Consider the following 14112-nt stretch of genomic DNA (forward strand, 5'->3'; position numbering starts at 1 on the left):
ACCCCGATAGTGTTAACCCTCTCAATCCCTGGCTGTGTTGATCCCCTGGCTGTGTTGATCCCCTGACAGTGTTCACTCTCGCAATCCCTGAATGTGTTGACCCCCTGACAGTGTTCACTGTCTCAATTCCTGGCTGTGTTGCCCCCTGACAGTGTTCACTGTCTCAATTCCTGGCTGTGTTGCCCCCTGACAGTGTTCACTGTCTCAATACCTGGCTGTGTTGACCCCTGACAGTGTTCACTGTCTCAATCCCTGAATGTGTTGACCCCTGACAGTGTTCACTCTCTCAATCCCTGGCTGTGTTGACCCCGACAGTGTTCACTCTCTCAACCCCTGGCAATGTCCTCCCACCCTGGTGGTGTTCACCCTCCCTCAACAATATTCATTCCCCTTGACTCCACGTCTTCTGTGGGTTTTATACCTGCTATAAAAAACTCCAAGTAAGTCCATGTTGAAATCAGGGTATGTACAGAACAAACAGCCCAATTCTCTATGGTTCTGGCCATGTGATCCCCTTTTCATTGGAATTACAGAGCAATCCGAACTGAGTAAAATCAACAATGGGGAGTTTAGATTTCTCGCATAAGTGTATGTTTCATGCATAAGGACATCAGCTTTCTTCAGTGTCTATTTCTGTAAGATTCCTTATTTTTTTAAAATAAATTTAGAGTACCCAATTCATTTTTTCCAATTAAGGGGCAATTTAGCGTGGGCAATCCACCTACTCTGCACATCTTTTTGGTTGTGGGGGCGAAACCCACGCAAACACGGGGAGAATGTGCAAATTCCACACGGAAAGTGACCCAGAGCTGGGATCGAACCTGGGACCTCGGTGCCGTGAGGCAGCAGGGCTGACCCTCTGCGTCACCGCACTGCCCGTAGGATGCTTTATTTTTTTTTAACAAACAATTTTATTGAGGTAGTTTTTCGGCATTGTACACAGTTACAGACATCAACAGAAAGAAAGCAAAAAAGGCAAAAATATGCAAACATCCACGTACATTCAATACTTCAGTCGTAACATACTGCACAAGCCCGCTCCTCTCCCATCGGCACTACCCGCCAATTTATCCCTCCTACTCTACTCTAACCTCTCCCCCGGCCCCCCTGCTGACGCTCACTCTCCCGCAAAGAAGTCAATGAAAGGTTGCCACCTTCGGGCGAACCCCTGTACAGATCCCCTCAAGGCAAACTTAATCTTTTCCATACCCAGAAAACTCGACATGTCCGAAAGCCACAACTCAGTCTTCGGGGGTTTTGAGTCCCTCCACGCCAATAATATTCGTCGCCGGGTTATCAGGGAAGCAAAGGCCAAAACATTGGCCTCTTTCTCACTCTGGACTCCTGGGTCTTCCGAAACCCCAAAAATTGCCACCCCTGGACCCATCGCCACCCTTGTTTTTATCACCCGGGACATGATCCCCACGAATCCCTCCCAGTACCCCCTAAGCTTAGGGCATGCCCAAAACATGTGTACGTGGTTCGCTGGTCCTCCTGCGCACCTAGCGCATTTGTCCTCTACCCCAGAGAATTTGCTCATCCGAGCCACCGTCATGTGGGCCCGGTGAACAACCTTAAATTGAATCGGCCCGAGCCTGGCACATGTTGCGGCCGAATTCACCCTACTCGGGGCTTCTGCCCACAGCCCATCCTCCATTTCCCCGCCTAGCTCCTCCTCCCATTTAAGTTTCAGTTCCTCCGTCTGGGACCCTTCCCCCTTCATGAGCACCGTATAAATATCAGAGACTCTACCCTCCCCTCCTTCCCCCCTAGAGACTATTCTGTCTTGGATCCCCATTGGCGGGAGGCGTGGGAAGGATGGGACCTGTCTACGGACAAAGTCCCGCAACTGTAAGTACCTGAAATCATTTCCCCTTACCAGACCAAATTTCTCCTCCAAGCTTCTCAAACTCGCAAAGCTCCCTTCCAGGAACATATCACCCACCCTTCCCACCCCAGCCCGCCGCCATGCTCGAAAACCCCCATCCATACACCCGGGGGCAAACCGATGGTTGTCGCAGATTGGCGCCCAGACAGACGCCCTCGTCTCCCCTACATGCCTCCTCCACTGGCCCCATATCCGCAGGGTCGCCACCACTACCGGGCTGGTGGAGTACCTGGCCGGCGGCAGCGGTAGAGGAGCCGTGACCAGGGCTGCCAAGCTGGAGCCCCTGCACGAAGCCGCCTCCACCTGCTTCCAGATAGACCCCGTACCCACCATCCACTTCCTTATCATAGCGATATTAGCCACCCAGTAATAGTTAATCAGACTGGCAAAGCCAGCCCTCCCTCGCTGCGGTTCCTCTTCAGCATCACCTTCTTCACCCGCGGGGATATTCCCGCCCAGACAAAGCTCATGATCTCTTGTTAACCTTTTTGAAGAAGGACTGTGGGATAAAGATCAGGAGGCACTGAAAAATGAACAGGAATCTAGAGAGGATTGTCATCTTTACAGTCTGCACCCTCCCTGCCAGCGACAGCGGGAGTCCATCCCACCTCCGAAACTCTCCCTTCATTTGTTCCACCACTCTGGCCAAATTTAACTTGTGCAGCCTGCCCCAGTCTCGTGCCACCTGGATTCCCAAATACCGGAAATGTTCCTCAACCAGCCTAAACGGTAGCCCTCTCAATCTGTTCTCCTGGCCCCTTGCCTGTACCACAAACATTTCACTCGTGGCCATATTTAGTTTGTATCCTGAGAACTGGCCGAACTTCCTCAATGTTTCCAGTATACTTCCCATCCCGGCCAATGGGTCCGACACGTACAGGAGCAGGTCGTCCGCATAAAGAGAGACCCTGGGCGAAATTCTCCCAAAATGGGAGAAATCGTCAAACTGCCGTAAAACCCAGGCGGGTTTTACGGCATCGCGCCCCTTCCCGACGGGGGACCGATTCTGGTCCCCCATCGGGGCTAGCAGCCCGACGTCGGAGGCTCCGACAAGTCGGGCTTAACGAAAATCGTTAAGCCCGCTTGTCGGACTTAGCGCCGGCTGACGCGTCATATGACGTCAGCCGCGCATGCGCAGGTGGGAAGACTCCACCCGCGCATGCGCGGGTGACGTCATCGCGTTTTTGCGCGAAACCCGCGCATGCGCGGTCCGGGTTGCCCCTCAGCCGCCCCGCGTATTGATTCTGCGGGGCGGCGGAAGGACAAATAGTGCGCGGGCATCGGGCCCGCTGCCCGCGATCGGTGGGCACCGATCGCGGGCCCATGGCACCCTTGGCACGGCCGTGGTACTGCCGTGCCAATCGGTGCCATGGTTATTTTTTTCCAGGTGGTCACGACGTTTTTACGAACGGCAGGACCAGGTGTGTTTGCCGTTCGTAAAAAGGTCGTAAAGGGCTGGGACTTCGGCCCTTCTAACAGCTGTGAATCGCTGCCGGCCGTAAAAAAACGGCGGCAGCGATTCGTGTCGGGATTTCGGCGGGGGGGGGGGGGGAGAATAGCGGGAGGGCGCCAAAAAAGTCGGGAAGGCCCTCCCCCTATTCTCCCAGCCGTCGTGGGGGGGGGAGAATTTCGCCCCCTATGTTCCACCCCACCCCTCACCATCCCCTTCCATCCCTTTGCGGCTCTCAGCGCAATCGCCAGCGGCTCTATGGCCAGCGCAAACAGCAGCGGGGAGAGCGGGCAGCCCTGTCTGGTCCCACGGTACAGCCTAAAGTACTCCGACACTTCTCTGTTAGTCCTGACGCTGGCCTTTGGGCCTGATATAATAACTTGATCCAATTCACCAGTCCCTCCCCAAACCCAAACCGTCCGAGCACCTCCCATAGATAGCCCCACTCCACCTGGTCAAAGGCCTTCTCGACATCCATCGCCACCACTACCTCCACCTCCCTGCCCGTCGGGGGCATCATTATCACGTTAAGTAATCTTCTCAAGTTGGCCGATAGCTGCCTACCTTCCACGAACCCAGTTTGGTCATTCCCAATCACCTCCGGTACGCAGTCCTCAATTCTAATCGCCAGTACCTTTGCCAGGAGCTTGGCATCTACAATGATCAGGGAGATTGGCCTGTAGGACCCGCACGCTTCTGGGCCTTTACCCCGCTTCAATATCAGTGATATAGTGGCTTGCGACATTGTCGGCGGCAGGGTCCCCCTGTCCCTTGCCTCATTAAAAACCCTCGCCAAGACTGGGCCCACTAACTCAGAGAACTTCCTATAAAACTCTACTGGGTATCCATCCGGCCCCGGGGCTTTCCCTGACTGCATGGCCTTTAGGCCCCCCAATACCTCCTCCACTCTAATCGGGGCCCCCAGCTCATCCACTCGTCCCCCACCTACTGTTGGGACTGCTAATCAGTCCAGAAACCTTTTCATCTCCTCCGGTTCTTCCGGCGGCTCCGAAGTATACAGCTTGCGATAGAAGTCCCGGAATACCTTATTCAATACTGCCGGGTCCTCCACTTTGCGCCCCTCCCCATCCATCACTCTACTTATTTCCCTGGCCTCCTCCCTCTTCCCGAGTTGCTGCGCTAACAGTCTGCTAGCCTTTTCCCATGCTCGTACACCACGCCCCTCGCCTTCCTAAGCTGTTCCACGGCCCTACTCGTGGATAGTGCCCCCAGTTCCGCCTGTAGTCTCTGCCTCTCCCTGAGTAAAACCTCCCCCGAGGACTCTGCGTGCTCTTCATCTATCCGACCCATTTCCCTGACCAATCTATCCATCTCTGCCCTGTCTGCCGTGGCTCTGTGGACCCCAATTGAAATCAGCTTCCCCCGCACTACTGCCTTTAGCGCCTCCCACAGGGTCACCACTGAGACCTCCCCCGTGTCATTCACCTGCAGGTAATTTTGCATACACCTCCGAAGCCTCTCACAACCTCCGCCGACAGCAGTCCCACGTCTAGCCTCCATTGCGGGCGTTGGTAGTTCGCCCCCCCGATCTGCAGGTCTACCCAGTTCAGGGCATGGTCTGAGATAGTAATTGCCGGATATTCCGTGTTCTTTACCTCCCCTATACAATCCCTGCTTAGTACAAAGAACTCTATCCTAGAATATACTTTATGGACGTGCGAGTAAAACAAGTAGCCCCTTCCTGTCGGCTGTCTGGTTCTCCATGGGTCCACTGCCCCATTTGCTCCATAAACCCTTTCAGCTCCCAGGCCATTGCTGGGAGTCTACCCGTTCTGGGACACGACCGATCCAACGCCGGATCAAGGACCGTGTTAAAGTCCCCCCTTCCATTATTAGCCTACGAGAGTCCAGGTCCGGGATCTTCCCCAGCACTCTTTTAATAAAGTCCACGTCATCCCAGTTCGGGGCATATATATTCACCAGCACCACTCTTCTCCCCTCCAGTCTGCCCCGTACTCTCGGGCCGGCCTTCGGCCCCTGCGTCGCGCCATTCTTGGCCCGCCTCTTGGCTGCCTCCACACTCGACCTCCTTCCCACTGCCTACTTCAAATCCCTCCCACGTCAGCAGAACGACCCTCCCCCTCTCCTCCCCCTAGCAACACCCCCCCGATAACCCCATCCCTGCCACCCACTGGCTGTATTCTCCCCCCCCCCCCCCCCCCCCCCCACCTGACTCCCTTGACTAGCCAATCTGCTAGCCCGGTGACTCAACACTCCGGCGCCCCCCCTGTCTCATTCCCATTGTTTTCCCGTCCTCATCCCCACTCCCCGGTGCCCCATCCCCCGCTCCAACCCACTGGAGCAAACTCACTGGCACAGGAAGGCATGAACATCAGTAAAACAAAAAAGACCCCAACCCATGTCCTTAACCCCCTTTGCTGACCGGCCACCCTTAGTTACCATACCGGCTCCAGTGCCCTCCGCGAGCCCCACAAAAAGTAAAAATCCGCACGAAAAGGAAAAACAGAAAAAAGAGGAAGAAAACAAGAATAAAAGAAAAAACCAGTAACCAAAAACAAAGGGAAGAGTCCCAAATGTCCCGCTTGGCCCCTTTAACCCAGCAAACCGTTGAACAGCGGTCCAGGCACATTCGGCGTCCGTTCATACGATAGTTCTCGGGTCCTAATTCGCGCCCGTGGGACCTCTTTTCGGGACCAGCCCCTGATCCCTCGCAAAGTCCATCGCTTCTTCAGGCTCGGAGAAGTAGTGGTGTTAACCCTGATGCGTGACCCAAAGACGGGCGGGAACAGCAGACCAAACTTCACGTGCTTCTTGAACAGCACCTCCTTGACATTCTTAAAGGCTGCTCGCCGGCGAGCCACCTCCTGGCTTAGGTCGTGGTAAATGCGGAAGACACTGTTGTTCCACGTGCTGCTCCCTGGCCGCCCCTGCCTCGCCTGCACTCTGTGTGCCCCCTCCAGCTCCGGCGGTCGCGGCAAGGCTTCAGCCCCCATCAGCTGCATCAACAGGTCTGCCACAAACGCTGCGGCATCAGCTCCCTCAGCCCCCTCCGGGAGGCCGACGATCCTGATTGTTCCTGCGGGCTCTATTCTCCAACTCCTCCACTTTGTCCAGCAGTCTTCTTTGCCGCTCCTTCAGCCCGTCAACTTCTAACGCCGCAATCGTCTGCGCATCCGCCTGCTCCTCCACCGCCAGCTCCTTAACTTTTACATCTTGAGCATTCAGTCTCTGATTCAGCTGATCCACTGCCTTCTGAAGTGGGTCCAAGTTGTCCCGCTTCAGCGACTCAAAACTGTTTTTCATCACCTGGAGCATGTTATCCAGCGCCTGCTGGATTGCTGAGTCCGAGGTCCGTGTGTCCGCCATCTTAGGTTCCAGGTCAGCTTCCTCTGCTCCTTGCCTCTGTCCCTTTCTCTCTCTCTTCCTCTGCTTCCTGGACTCTCGCGGTTCCATAGATTGCAGCCTGCTCTCTAGCACTTTCGTGGCCGCCTTTTTGCCGCTCCGTGGTCCCGCTATCGCGGGGAATCTGTCCCTAAAGCCCGGCTGGAGTGAGAGCCCGCCGAATGTGCGGCTCACTCGAACATCACCGCCACCGGAAGTCACGTAGGATGCTTTATTGAATTGACCCAAGATGTCTTCTTTCTGAGGTAGCCACACAGTCACATGACTGCAGAAAGCCAGAGGTGTCAGTCAGACTTGTACATTTCAAAACCCAAACCATCCCCTTTTTCATCTCACACACAATGTACAATACCCCCTTTTCTTAGTGAACAAAAGACACGTAGACGATCCTGTGTTACTGAGTTCTCAGGTTTCCCTCTTCTGCATTAACACTTAACACTATTTGTTCTACTCATCAGCCATTGCACAGACATTGTATATACACATAGCCTTTAAATTGTGCGGGACTCTCAATGGAGCACATGCGTGTTGAGATTGACTGTTTGCCTGCTTGATGTTTCATGTTTGGAGGGTTTGTTTCTGTTGCCTTGGCTTTCCACTGCAGTTGTTGGGACTCGAGGACCTCTAGGATTGATGGTAGTTTTGTGCTCAGTGCAGCTGTTGTGACCCCATCTCCCTTTGCACCCAATTGCTGTAAAGCGTCAGTAGTTGTGTGGTTTTGTCTGTATTTCTGTTTGAATGTTCCTTCAACTCCCGCTTCGCCAACTGTGCAAAATTCAAATTTGCATTACCAGTGCACTACCCGTGTCCTGTAAAATGCTTGAACTCTGCTTCTCTAACTGAACATTTCTCACCACTACCTCTCAGTGCTTCTGAAGAAAATGCAGTATAATTATGCCCTTCCAGCTTCCATTTGGTCTCTGTATAGTATGTAGAAGGAGCTTAAATCCTTTGTAATTTTGCTTCAGCAAAGCATGGAAGAAATTGTCGGGCTATTACAATGCATCTGCAGAATCATACAATCAGTGACATTTCTACAGAGCATATAACTACCAGGTGTCTCCCCTCTACCCAGCAGCACAATGGAATAACAATTGCTATGATTCTGTTACTGTACCTATTAAAGTACAAAGCTGTAATTTCATCTTGGGATCCAGCTGAGATCCATAACCCATCAGGCTGCCTGTTTGAATTTTGTATTATGTGAACCCCTTCTTTAAATTATTGTCATTTTTTTCTCGCTCTTCACTGCGAGCTCTTTTATTCTTTTTGCACGATGAATAATTTTTGCAGCTTCTGAGTTGTGGATTGATTTTGGTCACCAGAATACATCCCCATCATTAATGTTGCTGTCCTAGTTGGTGTTGCTATCTGAGTCTACTCAGTACAAAGGACTCTCTGCAACCTCTTGATCTCTGTGTTCCTCCAATTATGGCCTCTCGCACATCCCTAATTTTAATCACCCTTCCATTTGTGACTGTGCCTTTAGCTGCCACGACCCTAAGCTCTGGAATTCCCTCCATAAACCCCTCTGCCTCTCTATCTCTCTCACTTCATTTAAGGTTCTCTTCAAAAACAACCTTTTCCTTCAGCTTTTGGACGTCTGCCCTAATTATCTCCTTATTTGATATAATGTCAGATTTTGTTTGATAACTCTCCACTCAGGAGTTACTACATTAAAGGTGCTGTATAAATGCCAAGTTGTTGCTATTGCAAGCCAACCATGTGCTTTGATGATGATCCCTGACCATTGGAATGAATTGTGCAAAATCCCCTCACTCTGATCCTGCTTTATGTGGCTCCAAAGGATTGGGTATATAGGGTGTTTTTAGTGTTGCTTGTACTGCAGCATTTCCAAACTGAATCATTAACTTATCAGATAGAACCGTAGCTTTCATTCACTCTATTGTCTCTTGCTCCATCTGATTCTAGCTTTATTCTGAAGTTTTACTTCAGCAATTCTGGTCAATTTTGTGTGTCAATCTTGGGGAAAGTTTGGCAGCACATCTGCCAATACCTATTAACTGATGTCTTGGCAGGGAACAGGTGGTATATTTTGAATCCCCTGCATGCCCCACCCAGTACTGCTAACATTAACCACCATCTCGCCTGCCCATTTATTGCCAATATGAGGAAACCAGAGTTTGAGAAGTACAGGCTGTTTTTTTTTAGTTTGGGGAGGACACCGATTAAAAGGCAGTGTCTTGTGAGTCCATGTAGTAGTGCTCTGCCCTTTTTCCTCCGGGATCCAAGTTTAAATTTAATAAGGACTGATGGCCAGAAATTCTCTTTTGTTTGTTGCCAGTACGGTGTTTCATGAAAAGATCCAAGGATAGTTGGGTGTGGAGCATTGACTCAAAACTGCTCCCATTGCAGGACAAATATGGAAACATGATTTGAGTATGCAGGGATGGTGCAGAAATTGGAAATGTTACTCCAAATAAGTAAAGGGGCTTTTGTGACGTTACTGTTGCCATTTAGAGGCAGCATTGTTGTTCTGTCAGGTGAAAGACTGTGTTTTCCTTGTCCTTCTCTTTCTACTTTCTCCACTATCTCTTTCTTTCATATGCATATGCAGCCAGGCTCCTAACCAGCTTTGAAACGGCTGCCAATTTAGCACTGTACACAAACTAGCAAAGCCAGGAGAGTTAACTTCTGGCTGGGGAACAGACCTCAAGTGTAGAATCTGCACTGAGCTGGAGGTCAGCATTTAGTTTGGTTTGTGATAATGTGACCAAATAGGGAAAGAAAATGAGTGGTGCTTTTGAATGGTGACTCCCCTTTCTGCCTCTTGTTTTGTGTTTCCTTGACCAACCGGCACCTATAACTATTATTAATTGACCTCTAGCCATCACCATATCTACTCTCTCATACACCAGCCCCACCCCCCCCCCCCGGGGGCCCATCAGCAGTAAGAGCACATGTGTAACATTTATTGCCTCACTTCCACCTCCCTTGCTATATTGTAAGGCACCATGAGGTACTGAACTGTACAGACCTATTTGATCCTTGGTCTGTGCCATTAATCAAACTTTGCTGTGATGTGATGTCATCAGTATCCCTAAGCTAGGACAAATGGGTGAAAAACCAACTACAGTTATATGTGGTGTCTGCTTGAATCCGTGGTGCCATCTTGTGGTTAGATATTCTTATTTGGATGCAGGAATGAACGGCTACTTGGAACATAGAAACCGAACCCAACAAGAACCAGGACTCTCAAAAGGACAATTGGAAGGAACAAAGTGGGTTGAAGCTGCATTCCAGCACAGTACACTGCTACATCACTTAGCCTTTACTCTAGGAAATTGAATTGCAGTTTGCGCACAGAGAGCGGTGATTGTATAATCTTGGTCTATTGGCATTAGTTCAGCAATCCACATTCGTATTATCACTTTAACTTTCCCTTCTGAAATGTATTATGTTGATTCCTCCCTAACACATACCTAAACTGCAACATTAATAATAGATTGTGTGTAAGTGTCGGTTTAACAATCCCGGGGGCTGTTTAACTAGCAGCTCTGATACTTTAAGTAGTTTTGTAAATAACACCTTTTTGCCAAGGTCTGTTGATTCTGATTGAATGGGAGACAACAGCCAATTTGAATTTTGCAATAAAATGATGACCATTACCGAGCCTTGAAAAATTGAAGCAAAGTGGATGATTGGAAGAGTAAGATCAAAACTTGAGTCTCAGTTGCGGAATTTAACTTAAACTTAACTATAGAACACAAAGGGGATGCTGTTTGGTCACACTTTGTAATGGTTAATTCCTTTGTCAAGTATTTCATTTTAAGTTAATACGCAGTGTGCTGGCCCACACACTTGCCTGTCTTTCCTTGAATTTAGTGAACCAGTGCAGTCAAATTGACTTAAAATGGAACATAATTCTGTGTACAGTAGAAAGCATTCTTTGAAAGGACACTCCCCCATGAACTTTCCTTTTCTGTTAATCAATGTGTATAGTTTGGATAGGGGATAAAGAGAGAAAGGAAAACAGTGGAATTGAAAGTAACGTGATGAATTTTTTGAAAACTTTCAGGTATGCAGAGACAGGGACGGTCCACTTCAGTTCTAAAGAAAGATCTGTTGCCCTTGTAGGTAGGACTGGTGGTGTCTTTTTCACAGGAAGGTAAGTCTTTAAATATTGTATCAAATGATTATTGAAACATTGAAATCTTACATGAATTGGAACTGATGTCCTGTTGTAAAATGTGTTGAAAAGTACGGAGAAACTTTATTCTATTCAAATAGTCAACTTTTTTTCTCAGATGTTTCTTTTTTTTTATAAAATAATTTTTATTGAAATTTTTGAAAAATGTATAACAACAGAACAATAATAATAACAATAATAAACACCCCCCGGCACCCGTAACAATGCATATAACGACCCCCCCCCCCCCCCAAAAACCCAATAAACAACAAAATAAATTAACAATAAATTAAATTAACATAAACAATGCCCCCCTGAACCCCCCCCCCCCCCCTTTTTCCCCCCTCTCCCCCGGGTTGTTGCTGCTGCTGACCTAGTTCCCTATTGTTGAGCCAGAAAGTCGAGGAAAGGCTGCCACCGCCTAAAGAACACTTGTACCGACCCCCTCAGGGCGAATTTGACCTTCTCCAGCTTAATGAATCCCGCCATGTCATTGATCCAGGTCTCCACGCTTGGGGGTCTCGCATCTTTCCATTGCAACAAGATCCTCCGCCGGGCTACTAGGGACGCAAAGGCCAAAACACCGGCCTCTTTCGCCTCCTGCACTCCCGGCTCCACCCCAACCCCAAATATCGTGTGTCCCCAGCCTGGTTTGACCCTGGATCCTACCACCCTCGACACCGTCCTTGCTACCCCCTTCCAGAATTCCCCAGTGCCGGGCATGCCCAAAACATATGGGCATGGTTCGCTGGGCTCCCCGAACACCTAATGCACCTGTCCTCACCCCCAAAAAACCTGCTCATCCTCGTCCCGGACATATGAGCCCTGTGCAGTACCTTGAACTGGATGAGGCTAAGCCTCGCACATGAAGAGGAGGAGTTCACCCTCTCCAGGGCGTTCGCCCATGTCCCCTCCTCAATCTGCTCCCCCAGCTCCACTTCCCACTTAGCCTTCAGCTCCTCTACCGATGCCTCCTCCACCTCCTGCATCACCTGGTAGATGTCAAGACACCTTCCCATCCCCGACCCACCCCCCCCGAAAGCACCCTATCCCTTATCCCCCGCGGGGGCAGCAAAGGGAACCCCTCCAACTGCCGCCTAGCAAACGCCTTGACCTGAAGGTACATGAACATATTCCCCGGGGGGAGCTCAAACTTCTCCTCTAGCTCACCCAGGCTCGCAAACCTCCCGTCAATGAACAGGTCTCCCAACTTCCTTATGCCCGCCGTGCCACCCCAGGAACCCGCCATCAATGTTCCCTGGGACAAACCGGTTGTTCCCCCGCAGCGGGGCCTCCACCGAGCCCCCCACTTCCCCCCTGTGTCGCCTGCACTGCCCCCAAATCTTGAGGGTAGCCGCCACCACTGGGCTCGTAGTGTACCTCGTTGGAGGGAGCGGCAACGGCACCGTTACCAGTGCCTTCAGGCTCGTGCCTCCACAGGACGCCATCTCCATCCGTTTCCATGCTGCCCCCTCCCCATCCATTACCCACTTACGTACCATAGAGACGTTAGCCGCCCAATAGTACCCAGAGAGGTTGGGCAGCGCCAGCCCCCCTCTATCCCTGCCCCGCTCCAAAAAGACCCTCCTCACCCTCGGAGTCCCGTGCGCCCAAACAAATTCCATGATGCTGCCGTTCACCCTCCTAAAAAAGGCCCTCGGAATGAAAATGGGGAGGCACTGAAACAAAAACAAAATCCTCGGGAGCACCGTCATTTTAACGGACTGTACTCTACACGACAGCGGCAGCATGTCCCACCTTTTAAAGTCCCCCAACTCCTAGCCACCTGAACCCCCAGGTACCTAAAACTCCTCACTGCCCTTTTTAGCGGGAGCCTACCAATCCCCTCCTTCTGATCTCCCGGGTGTACAACAAACAGCTCGCTCTTGCCCAGGTTCAATTTATAGCCCGAGAAACTCCCAAACTCAACAAGAATCTCCATCACCTCCGGCATTCCCCCCACCGGGTCTGCTACATACAGCAGCAAGTCGTCTGCATACAGCGACACTCGGTGCTCCTCCCCACCTCGCACCAAACCCCTCCACCTCCCCGACTCCCTGAGTGCCATGGCCAGAGGCTCAATTGGCAGCGCAAAAAGCAAGGGGGACCGGGGCCACCCCTGCCTCGTCCCACGGTAGAGCCTGAAGTACTCGGACCTCCTCCCATTTGTCGCTACACTCGCCATCGGGGCCTCGTACAGCAACCTCACCCATTTAATAAACCCCTCCCCAAACCCAAACCTCTCTAACACCTCCCACAAGTACCCCCACTCAACCCTATCAAAGGCCTTCTCCACATCCAATGCCACCACAATCTCCGCCTCTCCTTCTGCCACCGGCATCATTATCACATTTAGCAGCCTTCGCACGTTAGTGTTCAGCTGCCTCCCCTTCACAAAACCCGTCTGATCTTCATTTCTCAGATGTTTCTGATCACCCTGAAAAAAATACGCATAACAATCCCCAGCAGAAATTTACAAGACCACCACGACTGGTCACTTACTCCACCAGTGGGAGAATGGCAAAAAGCAGGCGAGATTTCCACCCTTTTCTGCCCTTAAGAGTTTAGTTTAGAACATACATGCAGAAGGAGGCTATTCGGTCCATCAAGTCTGCATTGACCCACTGAAGCCCTCACTTCCACCCTATCCCCGTAACCCAATAACCCTTCCTAACCTTTTTTGGTCACTAAGGGAAATTTAGCATGGCCAATCCACCTGCACGTCTTTGGACTGTGGGAGGAAACCAGAGCACCCGGAGGTAACCCACGTAGACACGGGGGGAACGTGCAGACTTCGCACAGACAGTGTCCCAGCAGAGAATCGAACCTGGGACCCTGGCGCTGTGAACCCACAGTGCTAATCACTTGTTCCACCATGCTGCCCTGCTACTGTGCTGGCCTTGTATGTAAACTTAAACTTACTTGAAGCTAAGTTGAGCACTTTTAGATCCTGCATCAATTTGTTTTAAAGAGCGCCACTAGATGACCGCTCAACCATTTAAACTAAACTTTTGAACTTCGCACCTCTTCCATACAGGGTCAGAACGATTACTTCACTGCTCACACACATGACAGTGAACAGGAATGTCTTCTGCAAATCAATTAATAAAAATCCACTGTTATCTTTTTACGCAGAAGAAATCCTTGCAGTAGTTTCCATTTTACTTTTAAATAACCTGGGGCTCTGGCTTGCATACAATTTAAATGAAAACCTATACAGCAACATAGAAATGTTAGCAA

The 14112-nt window shown here is 50.7% G+C and overlaps 1 protein-coding gene across 8 annotated transcripts in view; it reads left to right on the plus strand.

Annotated features, from left to right (window-relative positions):
• capn15 (calpain 15) overlaps window positions 1-14112 on the plus strand; it is a 378220-nt gene that overhangs the window by 99001 nt on the left and 265107 nt on the right. For 7 of the 8 annotated variants that reach the window (XM_038821112.1, XM_038821115.1, XM_038821114.1 and 4 more), the window contains one exon: window positions 10762-10851. The exons of the other annotated variant lie outside the window; for it this stretch is intronic. Coding sequence is in view for 1 of the 7 variants with exons in the window: in XM_038821109.1 (XP_038677037.1) it covers window positions 10762-10851 (90 nt within the window). In the remaining 6 variants the exon portion in view is untranslated. The remainder of the gene's footprint in view (window positions 1-10761; window positions 10852-14112) is intronic. 8 annotated transcript variants of the gene reach the window in all.

The sequence above is a fragment of the Scyliorhinus canicula genome, chromosome 15 (genome assembly GCF_902713615.1).
Source record: "Scyliorhinus canicula chromosome 15, sScyCan1.1, whole genome shotgun sequence".
Lineage (NCBI taxonomy): Eukaryota > Metazoa > Chordata > Chondrichthyes > Carcharhiniformes > Scyliorhinidae > Scyliorhinus > Scyliorhinus canicula.